This window comes from Mixophyes fleayi, chromosome 6, assembly GCF_038048845.1.
Source record: "Mixophyes fleayi isolate aMixFle1 chromosome 6, aMixFle1.hap1, whole genome shotgun sequence".
Lineage (NCBI taxonomy): Eukaryota > Metazoa > Chordata > Amphibia > Anura > Limnodynastidae > Mixophyes > Mixophyes fleayi.
Genome location: NC_134407.1, coordinates 27,468,480 through 27,486,604, shown reverse-complemented (window position 1 = coordinate 27,486,604; position 18,125 = coordinate 27,468,480). Strand labels below are relative to the sequence as shown.

The 18,125-nt window shown below is 35.9% G+C and overlaps 1 protein-coding gene across 2 annotated transcripts in view; it reads right to left on the bottom strand.

Moving 5' to 3' along the window:
- The window catches only part of LOC142160960 (alpha-2-macroglobulin-like protein 1), a 224,636-nt gene that overhangs the window by 180,050 nt on the left and 26,461 nt on the right, over positions 1–18,125 (bottom strand). For both annotated transcript variants that reach the window (XM_075216100.1, XM_075216099.1), the window contains exons 12-19: positions 17,788–18,024; positions 14,377–14,449; positions 13,152–13,297; positions 11,134–11,289; positions 9,418–9,564; positions 7,301–7,412; positions 6,260–6,338; positions 2,685–2,910 (exon numbers count right to left, since the gene is read on the bottom strand). In XM_075216100.1, the coding sequence (XP_075072201.1) occupies positions 2,685–2,910; positions 6,260–6,338; positions 7,301–7,412; positions 9,418–9,564; positions 11,134–11,289; positions 13,152–13,297; positions 14,377–14,449; positions 17,788–18,024 (1,176 nt within the window). The remainder of the gene's footprint in view (positions 1–2,684; positions 2,911–6,259; positions 6,339–7,300; positions 7,413–9,417; positions 9,565–11,133; positions 11,290–13,151; positions 13,298–14,376; positions 14,450–17,787; positions 18,025–18,125) is intronic.

The window sequence follows — 18,125 nt, the reverse complement described above, 5'->3', positions numbered from 1 at the left end:
AGCCTACACAGATAAGCTGTTGTTTATTGTGCTCATTAACCAACAACAGAAAAGAATTGAAAATATTGGAATATATTGAAAAAAGACAATCATATATTCCAGATAAGCCCTCTCTTTCTTATGATTTAAGTAGGCACAATTATTGGCATTAATAGAGCTGAGTGGTTTAGCTTAACTTACTACACTATATGCACCCCCACTCTTCTCTTTATACACTTACACTGTATATTTTATATATATATATATATATATATATATATATATATATATATATATATATATACTGTATATATAATGTTGTACATTACTATGTTATACATTGCTTTTTTCCTTCCTTACCCTGTAAATGAAATATATTGTATGCATTTCCAATTAAACTGAGATAAAACTTGATCTATTGGACTTTTACACATCTGACTGAGTTATGCAAGAGGGCCATCTATGTACAGGTGCTGGAAGGAAGGTTTTTCAACTGGTTTCCTTAATATATGGAGTTATTGTTGGTACAGTCTGGCCCTGGTGTGATGTGTCTTCATTGTGCATGTAGACAGATTTGGAAATTACTGAAACTTGATTGAAGATATTCCAACATTTCTTCCTGGTTTTATTTTAGACTAAGTGCTAACACTTGCTCTTCAGGACTGAGGACATCTATTGCATCTATTGCATCTTTATTATAATAAAACAATTCACCCAAAATGTCGAATACAAGTATTCCTTATTCTTTAAAAGGTAATAATGCCCACCATACAACTACCTTTGGCCTATGCTAGACCCAGGGTTAAATGTATTAAGTTCCTATTTCTGCAAGTTTATAGAAAAAAGAAAAAGAAAAACATAAGAGGCACTCCAGTCCCTTATAAGTGAATTCCATATATAAATATAAAACTTGACTTTTATTGTATATATTTAAAATGAAGAAACTGTGAAATATTAAAATTGTAAGTGGTGTGTATGTATTGTGCTAAAACAAAAGCACCCGACAACAGTACAGGAAAGAGAATATCCTTATTAAAACATCAAGAGAAAAATCCCCATTATTATTGTTCTCTTAATAGGATTATGATCATCAAATCTCTTGATGTTATATATATATTGATACAACTGATCTCCAAAATATTCCTGAGAGAATAGAGAAGCGATCTCAAAAAGCATCAATTGCTGTATATTATGGATCTAATTGGATCACATCACACAGTCTGAATGTATATGTCATAGATCTCTCTGACAAACATATATAGCGCTGTGTGATTTTATCTTATATGTACCATTCAGATCACTACTCCTATAATTCTCACACTCTCTAGTGCAAAAGAGACTTCTCCCAAATTCCAGATAATATAGTAGATAACGAGTCCCATCTGTGTGCGACCACATCTCTATGTCACTTTGATATTTCTGCAAGTTGCCAGAAATCTGCGACCTTGCAGGGGAAATTTAAAACGGGGATGGCTTGTAAAGGAGAGTTTGCCTTTACAAGCCATCAACGCTTTAAATTTCCACTGCAACGTCGCCAACTCCGGCGACTTGCAAAATTCAGAACTTAATACATTTACCCCCAAATCTGCTATGCTCCCTATGCCAGTGCAGTATTATCACATTTGAATTGTTTTAGACCAATGATTCTTAATCCACACCTTCTCAAACAACAGAAACTCATATGTCCTATGATGCCATAGAACATTTTTTGCAATGTCAGCTGTTTTATTTCACATTATTCGACAGATATTGCAGACTTTACATTGACACTCATCAGTGCTGTATTAAGCCTCTAGTCTGTGTCAATGTGCACTGCAGTATGCAAACACCATGCTCCTAAATGTCATTGCATTATACAAGCAACTATAAGGTTCGCTTGACTAGGCTTATGCTAAGGATTAGAGCAATGATTCTTAAAAATGTTGCTATGACAAGCTTATGTTTCACAACACCAGGCTGGATTCATCACAATAATACAGAGACTATAGGGAAACACTGTTGAAAACATGGAATGGAGATTACATGAGATGTATTACAAATACTAAATTATAATTATGGTATTTATTATGTTTCTGGTTTTATTTATTATAATATTTTAGCAAAAGAAAATCATGTCATGTGTTTTGACAGATGCATATATCTCCATAAATTGAGTTTTTTTGCCATGGTTGGTGTCATTAACCAATATGCAAACTAATGTGTAATAAGCTTGCTCATAGACTATTACTTATAAGTGTCATGGTTAAGCATGTAGTTTAGATAGAATTTATCAGATTTACATTATAAAACACTATGAACCTCAAAACACTGGTGACTATTGGCCCAAAATAATAATTATTTTAATAAACTAAATCTGAGAAGATTTTTTCACTTCCAATGAGGACTGAGTACACCGTCTGCATGTGTTCTGTTACGTATTGTTTCTGTCAGTCTTCCTTAACATCAAATTATACAGAACAGTCTTTAGAATAAGGGTGCTTTCTTTAATTTCCTCGTTTGATTTATTTTCTTGGAACGTTAATCTATTTCAAGTATTATAACGTAATTTATGTATGACTATTAACTATATAATTCACAGGATACACAGTTAAAACTGAGGCTCTTTGGAAGGTGCAGAGTCTTATCTGCAGTTTGCATATTTTTACTTGTTGAGTCCTATGGCAATATGGCATAACATTATCCTATTGTTTTATGGTTTTACTTACCAGCAAACACGTCTCAACATAGCTAAAGATGATGGCTTGGATAGTAAAGTTCTCTCCTTGGACTACAGAGTAAGGTACTATCAATTCGATGAAGTAGGGTGTGAAGGTTGTGAGTCCAACATCTTTTACCTCACCAAATCCAGACTTCCCAAGGCAGAAGGCATCAGTTTCCCACTTAGTGATACTATCTGGGGTAGTCAGGTTCAGTTCTGTGTGTCCCTCTGGACTATAAGACAAGAGGAGTACTGTGTTAAAACTAATGGTGTTAAAACTAACAAGCAAAAAAATAATTATGAACTAAATGCAGTATTGAGGACTATTAAAGATTACACCTTCCATTAAAATGCTAACAGTACTACTGTATCAGTGATATTTTACACATAGGTTACACATTCTACTAATATTACACAATGGAATTCCAATGTAGCTACAGTAACAAGCAGAGCCATGTGCAGATCTGAGCCGGAAGGACAACAATCAGGAATGTTCTAATCTGATTTTTTGTGAAAAACCATAATGTAATTATCGAGGTTTGTCATGGGCCGCTCATATGAGTAACACAAGTAAGGGCACTAAAGTGACACATACAGGTGTGTGTTACCAAGGTCAGAGCACTTAATGCTTTCATTCATTCATTCACTCCTGAGACTTTTCTCACCTGACGGTTTCTTAGCATCTTTTTGGGCTGGTCACACTCCAACAACAATATCAGTATTCGTTTATTTACTACCCATGCAAAGAATACATTATTTCTTTTCAGTAGACTTTGAAATTTTCAGAAAATACCATTAGTTTGCTTATACCTCCCGTTGCAGCAAATAAAATCTATCTAAAATGGCCCAAAAAGTTTTTTCCACAATTACAATTGCAAGAAAGTGAACTAAAAACAAAGGTGTTTTCTTTTCTATACACCACCAAGAAATTCTTGCTTTGGTATCAATCTACCTTTCCAACATAGTAAAAAGTATGATTCTACAAATAGGTTTTCGTTAAAAATAAATAAATCTGCACTTGAAAATGATAATACTTTTCTTTTGCTAGTTTCCACAGTCTTGACTGAAATGTATAAAATGGGTAAGCAATAATATGGGTCGCTAATTTTTAAACATAGACAACCTACTGTACCAAATGAGGGTACCCATGAGTTTATTGAAGCCAGGATGGGGTAAATCTAAGCATTAATATCCCTCATCTTTGAACATCTTAATGCTTTCTATAGTGTAGGGAGCTACTGTCTGCTAATTACCAGACAATAACTACTAAGTGGCTAGATCATTTGAGGGTATGGGAGTGATAGAGTACTTTTAGTGCCCTCTCCTCATCACCTGCACTACAGTTTTCTTACAGTGGCCTTGATACGCTACCTCAGTGATGTCATATTACACCATCGTAAAGAGGTCATCAGTCTTCTGCCTCCTCCCTTGGCCCCCACTCACAGTAAATGCTGGTGGGGGACTTGAATGTAATATTTTTAATTATATGAACTCCTTCAGTGCTTGGCATACATGGGGCTCAATGTAGCAAAACAATGCTTAACCTTAATGTTTATCAGAAGATCTCTGTTCAGTGAGGACCAACTTTAACAAGTTATCATAGATGCACTGAGATTAAATATGACTTTCCTCCTGCTGCCACTGAGAGAGTCTCGTTCTTAAGGGATTAAGAATGTAATGAGACTACTATCCGCAAAAAGTCATGAGTGAAGGTCTTGAACCAGTGTTCTGCATGAAATTGTAGGTAAGAAATTCTAGACTAGCGCCTTGATACCCCACTCTAGTCCCTGGTGGGGAGCCAAATTACATCCAGCACCAGCATTGAAAACCATAGGGGCTCATTTATTGGTAGCTACAGAATTCAATGGGTCCCTCAAGAGGTGGCATAATACCATTCTCTCTAGCATCCTTGTGTAACAGACGTATGTTCCGTAACCATTATGCCCATTACATAGCAACCCTTGCAATAGCATACGTATCCTGGCTGTTGGTGTTGATTGGTTTTAGTAGAGAAGGGGTTAAATAAAAGAGGATATGCCCTCTCAACTGGTAGCTTGGAAAATAGCGACTCCCATAAATGTCTGCTATATCACCCCTTTAAAGTTCTTGTATTTTGAGCAGGGTGTGGAATGAATTTTTGGCACTGAGAATGCCGACACACTTTACAACGGCTGAAAAATAGCGATTACTATAAGACTGACAACATAGAAATATCGACTTAGCATGTAATAGATAGGGAGAATTTCCAGCATTACCTCCATCTTTAAAATGCAACTTGGAGAAAATTCTACACTTACAAATTATATCACTTGTAATGGTCAGACTCAAAACGGCACTTTTAAAGCGGCAATGGTGGGACCCCCTGCCTGTATAATGAAATGCAGGCGGTGGGTCCGGTCATTGGCACTTTTTAAAGCGCAGTTTTCAGTCTGACCATTACAAGTGATGTAATTTGTAAATATGGATATTTGTCCAAGTCGCATTTTACAGATGGAGGTAATTAAACGTGCCGGAAATTCTCCCTCTCTATAACATGCTAAGTCGATATTCCTATGTTGTCAGTCTTATAGTAAACGCTATTTTGTAGTCGTTGTAAAGTGTGTCAGCATTCTCAGTGCCGATGAAATGACTACCACCGTTTGGGCAAGGGGTTCATAAGACCCTTGTCCAACACACAAAAATTTACACAAAATACAAACATACTACTTGCACCATTACTTTATTTCAATTTTTTTCCTTCTTCCCACAATCTTCTATCATTTTCTTTCATTGTCTTCTTTCTTCTGTTATTTTGCTTATGCTTGCCACATTCTTGTTTCTTCTATTATCAGTTCTTTTGCTTTCTACTGTGCCTTTTACTGCACAGACTGATAGATACTCAGAGACAAATTGCTTATTTAAACTCTCCTTGAGATCTGGTTTATTCAACCAATAAGAGCTCAGAGTAGAGTTAATATAATAATAATATAAGAGACTTTGACAATATTTTAAGTATGTGTTGTTCTGACACCTAGTATAGTGGGGATGTTTATTTTTTTTGGGGGAATTTTGTTTCTTTCTTATTTTTCAAGATATCAATTGTATTACGATGGATCATGACTACAATATTAAGCATCAAAAGAGGACTTTATAAGGTGATATCACTATTCCTCAGTCTAGGGATATCATCTTCCCTGGCCTTAGAAATCTTGATAAAATGTTCTGCATTAATACCTTGAACAATGTGTTAATGTCATTACCAAATCATGTTCTTTATACGGAAAATACAAGTAGAATACTTCTCTGCTATTAAGAGAAATATAAAAGATAGAGAGAGACCCTGCAGCCCACAACCGCCACTTTTTAGTGGGATAAGCTTAAAGAACACAACTCCTGGCGTAAGATATACACAGTGTATCATATGTCATATAATATTATGGACAATAACATAGTGGGACTTCGTGATATCCTTGTGGGATTAAGTTTTTGTTTGGATCTCATGATCATGGTCATGAACAATAAAAGGCAAAAAGGCAACACAATGTACAGCAACATCTATAAATGACAGACAGTGTATAGTAGATAAAACAGAGAAACACCTACCCCACAGAAACTAAGTCATAGAACCAGGTGTCTGGGAGGTATCCTCTTGGAAATCGCTTCTTCTGCTCTGCACCTTTTACTTGGAAAGTAGTAAAGTATTAGTCATGGGGAGAAGGTGAAGAAATCCATGGGCAGGGAATGAATTAAACAAATGAATAAATAAGCATTTGTATCTGATTGCATTCAATGTGTTAAACTAGACCAGAAATAATATGTAGTATTTTACAGCACATCTTGAATTAGATGTTTATTGTAAGTTTGTCTCAGATTATATTTATATGACTATCAGGTAACACTATACAAATGAAAGGACACAAACAAATGTAAAGAGGAAGAAGAGATACCGATAGGGAAATGTACTTGCCAAAAACTTGGTACTCAATTTATATATACATGGAAAATGAGTAAAGACAGGTTTGTAATGTCCTTTTGTTTAGAGAAAAAGTTTATATGTGATCTCAAAGCATTGCTGTCTATATTTTAATGAAGATAATAAAGATTTTTGTATACATTTTTACATTACAAAATAATAGTATTGCAAAGTTCTCTTTGAGTAATAAAATAATCCAAATAACAAAAGTGTAATATTATATATAAAATACTGTAAATAAAAATTAGAATACTATACATATTAATTAGCCAACAAAAACTCAACACAAAAATGTGACTGAAGGAATATATACCATAAGGAAAAAAAAACATAGCATGTGAATATTGTATAAAAATATTATAGCGTAATCAAGTAACAAGTTTAAAAAATATGCTCAACACAGATGGAAATCTAGTGTAAAGATCATAGGGTTCATAATGAGATTGTTACTTATTTGAATGACCTTTTGCTATTTTGACTTTTATATATTGTTGCACAGATATTTCTAAATTGGCATTATACTGTATATATTATATATTTTTGGCACATTATAAAAGGTATGGAAAATACATTGTTAGACTACCATAAAATAACATGTATACGTATAGTTAAAGTTATATCTGGCCCAATCTACATATATAATCTTGTGTAATACATAAATATGTAATTACCTTTAGCACCAGCTGGTCTCTGTTTTAATAATGAGCGGCCACTGACATCTCTTGCAACACATTTCACTGGTCTCTTTATGCGAGTGTTGGTACAAACTTTTAGACCGTATATCTGTATGAGAATAATTGATGTTAATAGTTAAATTAAATCTAGTAAATAACTTTGAAAAGCCTCATTTGCTGCAGATGCCAAGACAGTAAACTGTAGTACTAGCCATGGATTGTCCGAGTTTTATTCTGTCCAAACAAAATATACAGTTCGTTATTTTATGGATATGTTTTATGTGGCCACAGCTTTAAAAGTAAGGACAACTATGTTTCTGATGTTCCTTACTGAAATAAAATGACTACAGAATGGAAGTTTGCTAGTAGATAAAAGGTAGTGAAAGAAAGAAAGAAACATGATATAGTAAACATCATTAAAAAATAGGACAAATTTAAGTTAATGGTGACATGCCCACAACTGTATTGTAAAATGTTAGAATGCAGCATGCCCTCATATATTGACATATGCTATTTACAGTACAGTAGATTGTATTAGTAAAAGAGCAACATATAAAAATCATATGGAAAACATTGAAAATGCATCACTAAAACACCTCTATAGCGTGTGTTAGATGCTCAATGTGTTTATATCGATTTTTCCAGTGCATGAAAGAAAAGCTCATTAGCCACAGATTTTCTTTGTTCCAAGGATTTCACTTTCGCCATTTTTGTAAATCTTCCTTGTGACTCACCTACAGGCTTGTGTCTTCTATAGCCGGGTGCATCAACTATCTCCTTAGGAACATACAGTGTATAGTTATTTTAAATATATGTGACTCTGTATTTTTATATCAATTTTTAATTTGTTAACTTTTTTTTTATGGCTATTATGTGGGAAAAACAGACGAAAACCCCCAGAAATAAATACAAATGTTCTCCTTTCCAACCAAAACACACTTTACTTCCTCTACCATTCCCTGACTTGTCAAAACAACTCAATTAGTTTATCAGACACATCTTGGGTGCAGTTAACCTGCAGTATATCCAGTTTTTTGAAAAACTTAACTCTTCTAATAATAGCTATGATCAGGAAAAAAAATCTGATATATATATATATCTATCCAGTGCAACTTTTTTCAACAGATTTTCCAAGTTAGTGGCAGATGCATTAAAACGGTGCATGCGGGATGCTTGTGTGTCAAGTCCGATGCATGCGTACTTCGACCACGCTGGTTGTGATGGCGCTGCTCGGCTTGTGGTTGGTCGTGTGGTCGCGCGCTGAGAGCTTACCACGGGGGTCGACCGTTATGTTTCGTTACACAACTGACGTGTGTGTACAGTGATTGACTACGTGATGTGAGTTCCAGCACATTTTTTCTTACAAAAAAAGCACTGTACATATCAGGAAAAAAATCTGATATATAAATGGAGGTTGGGGTTCCTATGGAAAAGATGGCATCCTACTTATTGATTTGATTGGTTTACTGACTCCTGGGTATGCTCTAGTTTTACATATTTTTTTTAATGTTTTCACTTTATTTATGAGGTTTACTTGGGTATTATAAGGAACATCATTCTCTATACATGAGGTGTACAAATTCTGTCTGTAGGTGGGATAATTACTGACCCAGATAAATATATTACCTCACCTGTGCATGTTTAAAGAAATCCTGAATACATGAATTGTTGGTAGCTCTTGAGGACTGGGTTTGGACACCTCTGCTCTATACAATAGACTATAGAGATATTTAGGGTCGCCTATGAGCTCAGTGTCTTACATAAATCACTGGACCTATAATCACATACTTTTATATAGTCAATGAACACCTCAGGTTTTTCAGTATCCTTATGTATTACACTGGGAACATAATAGCCTGTACTTGTATTAGAATGGAACTTTTGTATGTACATCTAAACAAGTCAAGGGTATGAATTGATAGTTTAGTAAAATACCTCAGGTATGCGTATGAGGCCACCTTGCAGGGCCTTGCAAATTTTAGTGACATCCTGCAAATAGGTGGGTCTTTTTCATTTAACTCCTTTATGTTTGTGATGCCAAAACACTTTGGTAGTAGCTACAGCATATAACACATACACGGACACACAAAAATGAAATATATATTTTGCCATACCTGAAACAAAGCAGATGCATCAAAAGGGTTACTAAAACCAAAACGCTCATATTCAGCAGTCTCATTTTCTGGACATTGGTGCGTTTCAGGGTCCTGATTGAAGCTGAAATAATGACCTCCAGACATTGCATCTGTTATTTCCTCTGCCTGTACACAAGTTGATAAAAGAAACAAATTTATGTTAGTTTGATCCAAAAAATACTTCCAGTACCTACCAAACTGACTGAAATATTGGCATTAATAATGCAGTGTGTTGGCTTCTTCATATTAATAGTGCTGTTAACCAAATGTGGATAATATTTTCTGGTCCTTAAACTTAAGGTTCAAAAATAATGAATTACATAGCTGCAAAAATATGGGTTCACAGAACAAACTATTTTTTCTTGCTACAATGTGCCTACTTTTGCATGAATGAGCATGTTTAAAGCGGTAGACACATGGCTCAGTCAAGGTGGCGGTAGTGGTATGGGTACAAAATATTGTTTCTCTCTATAGTAGTAGCTAGGTGGGTTAAAATGTTAATTGTTGAATGCAGACTAGGTGCTCTCATGTGCCTTGTATTGCAAAAAAACAGATTTTGTTTTGTACACCAAGATATTTAGGGTAGAAAGAGTAAATTTATAAAAACATTCCTGAGTTAGAGGGTGTCCAAAGTGCTTTTTTCTCCTGATTTTACACATTCTTGGAGGTGAGATCAGGCCTTAGGTTATACTTTGAATGTGACAACATTTACATCATAAAGATGCACTCTTAGGGGGTTATTCAATTGTCCACGGGTTCGAGCGCGGAAAAACTAATACCGTTAATACGGTAATCTCTCGCTGGATTTCAGCTCGCAGCCCCTTAATGTATCTTTTCTTATATATATATAAAAAAGCATATTTATAAGCATAATTCTTTCAACTGAATAAAACAATATGAATAACGTTCTAAAGACAGTCCTGATACTAATTATTTAGGAATTAAATTTTAAGTTCAATTGAGCAGTTTTTTTAAGAATAAAAAAAAACCATACATTTCTAATTAAGTAGAGCTAGTCTAAAATCCATAAAATCCCAAGTGCATTTCACAGTCTACTCCAATTAGAGATGAACACAATTTTCCAAATTGCTCTGCAAAATATTCACCCTCATTCCACATTTGGCTGCAAAATGTAGCACTCTCGCATTTCTGAACTACAAGTCCTTATTTACCAACCTCTGAAAATAATTTCCAGGGGCATTTTTATGCAAACCAAGTGAACCTAAGCACATCATACATGATGCTCTATGTACATTTTTTGTCTTTTAAGGTTCAATATAAATGTGAAGATTGTGATTTGCCAGATATATTTAAAAACATTAATACTCTATTGATGTCTGCTATACAGAGTTTCACTGTACGGCAACCAAAAGGGCCAGGAGAAAGCAAATGTTTAAGCAAATAACTCAGTAAAAATAATGTGCCTGAGATCCAACAATTCCTTATGTGTCCACTCCTGACAACTTGGTGGCAGCCTTCCAGTTAGTATTATTCGCATACTGCATTAAGCAGTGTTGTAAAGTTCTTTATAAGTGTTAACACAAATATTTTGAAATCATGTGAACCATATTAACTCCTAAAATCACCAAATATGTTGGCTAAAAAAAAAGAGAGGGTGAAGTTGAAGAAATTGAGACATCTCTTCAACCATGGTGTCTTATTTTATCCATAGTATAAGAATTCATTTAAACTTACAAAATGTCGTGGTAGCGAGCTGTCTTCATGAGGTTTGAGAAGTAAGAAACCTTTATCCACAGATCTCACAGAGCACCAGGATCCAGACTCTGCTGTTACCTTAAGATTCACCTTCTCTCCAGGACGGACCTGTTCTTTAGAGTAACTGAGCTGCACCTATGAAGTTTTGAACATTACGGCAAATAAGTTAAAGATAGAAATTAGAAATATTGGGGTATAACTTAAAGTTTCTGTTCAGTTTAACATTGTTCATTAAGCAAATTAAACTCATGAAGCTTTCTTGTAAATTAAGTTTCTCATGTATTTTTATCTGATGAGATTTGTATTGTTAGCAGCTAGGGTTACAGCCAAGGTATGAATGGGTTTTGAGTTTCATATGTTGTTAGAAAATGCTGCTTCTCTTAACAAAATTAGAAAAAAGGGAAGTGGTGGCACTGGGAAATCTTAAAAAAACATCTTAAAAAAATCATCAGTCACTGTAAAGTACACCAGGGGGTAAATGTATCAAGCTGAGAGTTTTCCGGTGGGTTTGAAAAGTGGAGATGTTGCCAATAGCAACCAATCAGATTCTAGCTAGCATTTCTTAGACTGTAGTAAAGAAATGATAGCTAGAATCTGATTGGCTTCTCAAACCCGCCGGAAAACTCTCAGCTTGATACATTTGCCCCCAGTTGTTTATTTACTGAAGAAGAGACGATTTTGCATACTAAGCGTGCTTGGGGTCCCAAATTACAGTTCATTATCACTGGATTTATTCTCTATGCACGTCACTATTGTGTGGCAACATTAACAATATCTTTGTACCTAGGGGTATCTAGCTCATCATATGATGTCATTGGACATTGAGTCTGTTTAACGGTCACTAATAATGATTTTCTATACTAACATTTTATGGTGAATAGCTGTTGCTCTATCGGTTTGCTGAGGGTTTTATGAGTATTTTTATAATATGTATGTTGTTTAAGGATTTACCAGCGCTGCCATTTGCCTTTTTCTATTTTTGTGCAAGTAAAAGTACTTGTTGTATGTGGAAGGCTGCAGGTTCATATTCAATATCTCTTATATCTACTCTGCTATAATTTTAGTTTATTGGATTTTGCCATCACTATTTTTAACTAGCGCCTGTGGGATCTTTTTTCTTTTGCTTCTCTTAACAGACTCAGGTTAATTTGATGGCAATCAGTTGTGTTGACCTCCTTCTACTAAGCAGTATTTAGTTTTAAACTTATTCATATACTTATGCCTTGAAAAGTACCATTTTTTTTGTTATGTCAAAAGAGGAACCAGCAGGCAGCTTCCACAACATCCCATTGCACTGGAACTCCAGCCTTTTTCATTGGAAGTAGGACCAGTCAATGTATACTAAACTACAAGGGCTGTGGTGGGTTGCAAGAGCTTAAAACGACATTTTGCCACGCAAAAATATTTTAAAGTTGTGGCAAAATGTAATTTTAATAAAAAAAAAAAATCACTTATAACTTATTACTGAGTTTAAGGGTGATATGTGGTCCTTTTAAAGGTTAGAGGACTGCTCCATGTGGCCAAAGTGTATCAGGTTGTCCATCACTGATTTAGAGTGCACTGCTGGGTAGTACTTGCTCCCTCCTGGTAACCATGGCCCCTCAGTACCAGTGTAAAACAGTCAAAATACAAATGCAAGCTCTTGTGGCACTACAAGTGTAAGCATGCACTGACAGCCCAAAAGTGCTATCGCATGCAGGCACTTGTCGAACTAGAAGCACCAGCTACAAGTGAGCACTTCCCAGAAAGATCTCCAAAATGCAAATGTAGTTTGAGTCCTTGTGCTTTTGTTTCATACAATTTGGATGTATAGTTTTGCTTTCAGTCAATCGCAGTTTACAAACCAAATAACAAGTTGCATGAAAACTTGAAGTTTACTCAAGCAGCAGTTTAGTAAATTTTGCCTTAATGTCATTTTCCTTCAATAACTTCCCTCTCCCATGTGATTTCTCACATCCATGAAACATTCTGATATTATCTATGTCTAATTTACTGACCTTGTTCTTGGAACAGTCTGAAACTCTGAATGCTGTTCCACCTACGATAGTTTCTCCTTTGGGCAGTACAGAGAAAACAAAGACAATGAAAGCAGGGGACAAGTCTGCATCTACATGCACATCTATGGAGAATGACCCATGTAGATCTGGAAACAAAATAAAGAACATAAATTAGACACAATCCTGCACTGTTGACTATAGTATGTTGTTGCTAAGAAGAAGCCCAGAGCAGGAATGCGCTGTGTACTTATGTAACACATATACAGATTGAGCAGCTGAGGGAGTGACGACGCAGATTCGTCAGACTCAAGTCCTGGGTTTCTCGCAAGTACAGTTGGTTTCAGATGTATCATTTGCACCAACTACAGGGCAGGTGTAAGTGTCACCTGAGAGTGATGACTATCACAGCATAGTCTTTGTTTGGAAAAGTACATGTATGTGTGCCACTAGCTAGCACATGTGTATGCAAGTAAGATAGACCATGCAGATACCTTTTATGTACAGTACGCATCTTGATTTATGTATTTAATGTAAGAAACAAATATTATTTTTTTGCCAACCATATTTTTATTAATGATTATACTGTTTAGAGTTATTCATTTATTTTATAATATACATTTTTTTATGCATTCTGATGTGACCTTATATTGCACTACGGTCCGTGCTCTTTTTTTAAACCCCAACTTGGGTGCAAGTTGTGTTCGGATTATAATAATAAAACTGTTTTAAACTTGGATCATTGATTCACGGACAATTCTTTGGAATCTTTCACTGAGCGTTGCAGAAAATATTTGTCATTTGTTTCTGTTTATAGTGGCGTGGAATTCCCTATCTCTCAACTGCCGGTGATACTCATTTAATAGTATTTCTAACTTTTAACTATTTGAGCACCCTAAGTGGATTGTTGTGTTTTATTTGTATATTGCACATTGTAAATGAGGCCCACAGTGTCTGACCTCACAATTCACAATTAAGGCTCTTCTATTTGTACATAGGGACTTGTGAATGATATTATCTTAGCTTGTACTATCTGTTACAGGATAATAAAGTTTTGCATTGTGACAGAGAAATTGAGATTGAACATTTAAGTTTGGCTTTGCTTCTGCCTACTACAGAGAATAGGACTAAGATCATTAGAAGAAGTATAAAGCAGCAGATTAACAATCACAGGGAAAATATGAGCTTTTATTGGGGGTATGTTTGTATGTATGATTACTATACTCACGTGAGCCACTTGCTTGGTCATTAATGTCTAATTTATGTTCCTTAAAAGAAATGATCCCATCTTTAGAAAGTGTCTGTGGAAAAAAAAGAGAATATATATATATTATTTAATGGGAATCTAATGTCATATCACAGCAGACAAGCAAATGTCCGAAAAATATATCTAATCCTTAATGTTAGTAAGAATAAAAAGTTGGATGAATCTAAATGATATTAATTGATTTTACCTCTAATATTTACCATCTGTCATAACCATAGACTGAAAAGATCGTGCCTCTGTACACTCTATAAAGATCTATAGGCACTGCCGGTTGTGAGTGCATACACACTGTGAATTGGAGCAACATCGTTCCATCATTGAACGAGACTTATAGTCCGTTTATAAAATCAAATGAAATGATATGATGCGCTTTGGAACGATAATTGTTTATCAATGGAGCATACAAGCTAATGCGATATAGGGCTGAACGGTCGTTTATCGTGTGATTGGCTGAAAACCCTGTAGTGTGTATCCAGCCTTACTCTCCTCTCATGACATTACTTTACTCAACTGTGCTAAGATAATGATTGTGGGAAGGAGCATGTGTGATGTGTGTGTCGACCTGTGCTTCTTAGGGACCCGGTCCTAATTTTCTTTGACCACAATTGATCTATGGTTAGGTATGGCAACAATTCAAAGACTTCACTCTTCTTGATCTTATAGCAATTTAAGAAGTGAGGAAAATGTACTGATATCACTTTAAATGGAATTGGGAAATATTAATTTAACTATCTTTGGGGCGGTTTAGCCAAAGTACATGATTTATCAGATTGATGGATGAGTATACAACATAGTGCCAATATGTTCTCCAAGCAAGTCTACAGAATGTTCTGTGTAAAAGAGGTGTGGCTAGTGCCTGGGGTGAGGCTTAGGGTGCAAAGGTCGTGTGTTTACAGAATTCAATAACATTTTTGCTGCCATTTTACTAAAGGGCATTTTGCAGGGGCTCACATGGACAGCTGGTCGACCATTGGGCTTCCAAGTAAAAGAACCTGGAACAAAGAGGCCTTAAAAGATTATAGGAGATTAGTTTGCTTCTCCTCTTTAAACATTCTTGCTTGTCCAATATGATTCTAAGAATTCTTACCTCTAATAAAAAAGTAATAAAAATATGAACCTCAATCTTAACTTACTAGTCTAATACTAAATCTTAGACAGACATAATATTAGACCTTACATAGCCATAATATTAACAAAAAGTCATAAATGTGAACCTGAAGCACCCTAACCTAAGATCTAACATTAATTTGAACCACCCCTATTCCCTAACCTTAAATCCAGTTCAAGTTTAAAACTATACTGAATCTATCAAGACTCTAATCCTACTTCTCCACAGCACTATATTTTGTGTACAACTCTTTCGAAAAATTTTAATACATCTGCAAATTTCCCCTCAAGTCTTGCAGAAACAATTAATTATCTTTGCTAAAGTCCACTGTTGTCTTAAAGTGCCCCTGATCCAGCCATGTGAGTACTGTATATGCGGAAGTAACTACATTAAATGTAGTTGGAAGACTTTACCAGGATTTGTTAAAATACCAGCTTGCAAATATTAAATACTTAAAAAATGTTTAGTCAGCTGATCATTGTTTGTTAAGCTTTAATAATACTATGTGATTTACTTCAATTCAAATATTTACTGTTCTGTTCCTTTAAGCTAATACCACCTAAATGTAAATATAACTAGTAAATTTATATAACACCAGAAAATAAGTATCCTAAAGAATTTATCAAGCAAAGTTAGAAACATTGTCATTAATGATTGTTGTTAATTTTACCATCTCCAATTTAAAAATGAATGATGTTTGAAACAAGTTCTGTTACCTGTTATCTTCGTGCTAAGATCAACTAGATAATTACATTGAAAATAAATACATTGGGGAAGACATAAAGTGGTATGTAGTCCAGCTTGCGCAGTGTATCTTCAGTGAAATTGCTCTGCGCATACTCGGAAGGCAAGCAAAACCAAATGTGCCTATGCAGACTCGCGCAATTATGGCACCAATGTCTGCTCCTGGAAGGGGGGACAGGGCAGGGAAGGGGCGTTCTAACATTGACTGTGTGCACTAAAGGTCTGTTTGCACAAATGCAGCTCATGCAGACCTGCAGAAACATGTCTATACATCTGTTATGATGCATATCCTGTGCACCTGCTTTAGGGTAGGTACAAATATTCATGATGATTACTTGTCATAAACCTGCTAATGCAGAAACAGCTAATGGCATCAGTCCCATTGTATTCAATGTAATTATTATATTACATGTATAAGGGGATCTTCCTATCTATGCGTGATTGGTTTTTAGTAACTTTCACTTATTTCAGCATACATTTTTTGTATAATGTTTTGTTTATATTGTAGACTGAACCCTAGAATGTGTGTGCCCTTGTGTTGGGGAATTTAGATCATAAGTTCCATTGGGGCAGGGACTAATGTGAATTATCTGTACAGCGTTGTTGTTTGCAATTTTAGAAATTAAATGTGAATTGTCTTCCTGTAGCACTTCATATGGAAATGACAAATAAGCCTCTAAATAATTTAAGTAATTGTTCCAATATAGCTGCAATACTAATGTATGATGTACTATCAGTTGGATGTCAATCAAAATCGGATAGATAATGCTGTTGATAGTCATCGTTGTGTCACAGATAGTCAGAAGTGAACCCATGGCCTCAGGCCCGGTGCTAGGATCCCCGGCGCCCTAGGCGCAATTTTGAAATCCGCCCCCCCCAAAATAAATCCGCCACCCACCCCCAAAATATCCGCCCCCCCAAAAAAATAAATCCACCACCCCCTAAAAAAAATATCCGCCCCAGGACTTTCCTTACCTTAAACTCCATAACGCTGCTCCTCTCTGCAGGGTCCCGTCCCTCACTGACTGACACTGTCGGGCCCTGATGATGTCACGCCCGACAGTCAGTGAGGGGAGGGGGAGTGAGGGGGAGTGAAGGAGACGGAGGTGCGCCCGCCCCATCAGCTGTTGGAGGGGGCCGTTGCGGCGATGGTGATCCATAGCTGTGCGGCGGCCGTGGAAGGTATGCCCGCGGTCGCCGCACAGTTTTACAATATAAAGTATATCTGCTTTTTAATCCTGTGGTGCCCTTCAGAGCCCGGAGCCCTAGGCAACTGCCTAACGTTGCCTAATGGGAGCGCCGGGCCTGCATGGCCTCAGTGCTGTGAATCAGCAATGCGAACCATGAGCCACACTTCTGTCCACAGAACAAGTGGATGTGATGCTTTACATATAAAAACAAATCTGTCTAGAGTACAAAGGATGCTTTAATAATAATTATCATTTTATTCCATTAAAACCCCATTTACTCCTAAATTAGCTTACATCAGAGTTCTCAATAACTGCAGAAAGAATACTTACTAAGTAGAAGAAAGAGAGATGATCACATTTAGGACCCAGGCTGTTCTTATTGATGTCATATTCCACAGTAATTGACTGATCAGTGTCACAGGAAATTTGGTCTGTACTGCGTTTTACAGACAGAAAGCTGTCACTTTCAGAGTAAAAGGGGTAGATCCATGTCATATCCTGTGAATATCTCTGATGACTATAATCATCTTCATGATCTTCATCATCTTCGCCTGATGGAAATGTTGCCTGAAGACACAGCATAAGAGAGGAGTCAGATAACATGTACAGTGGCGAGGGTGATAATAACTTACCTTTGCATATATAAAAATGTTATCTTTGTATATATA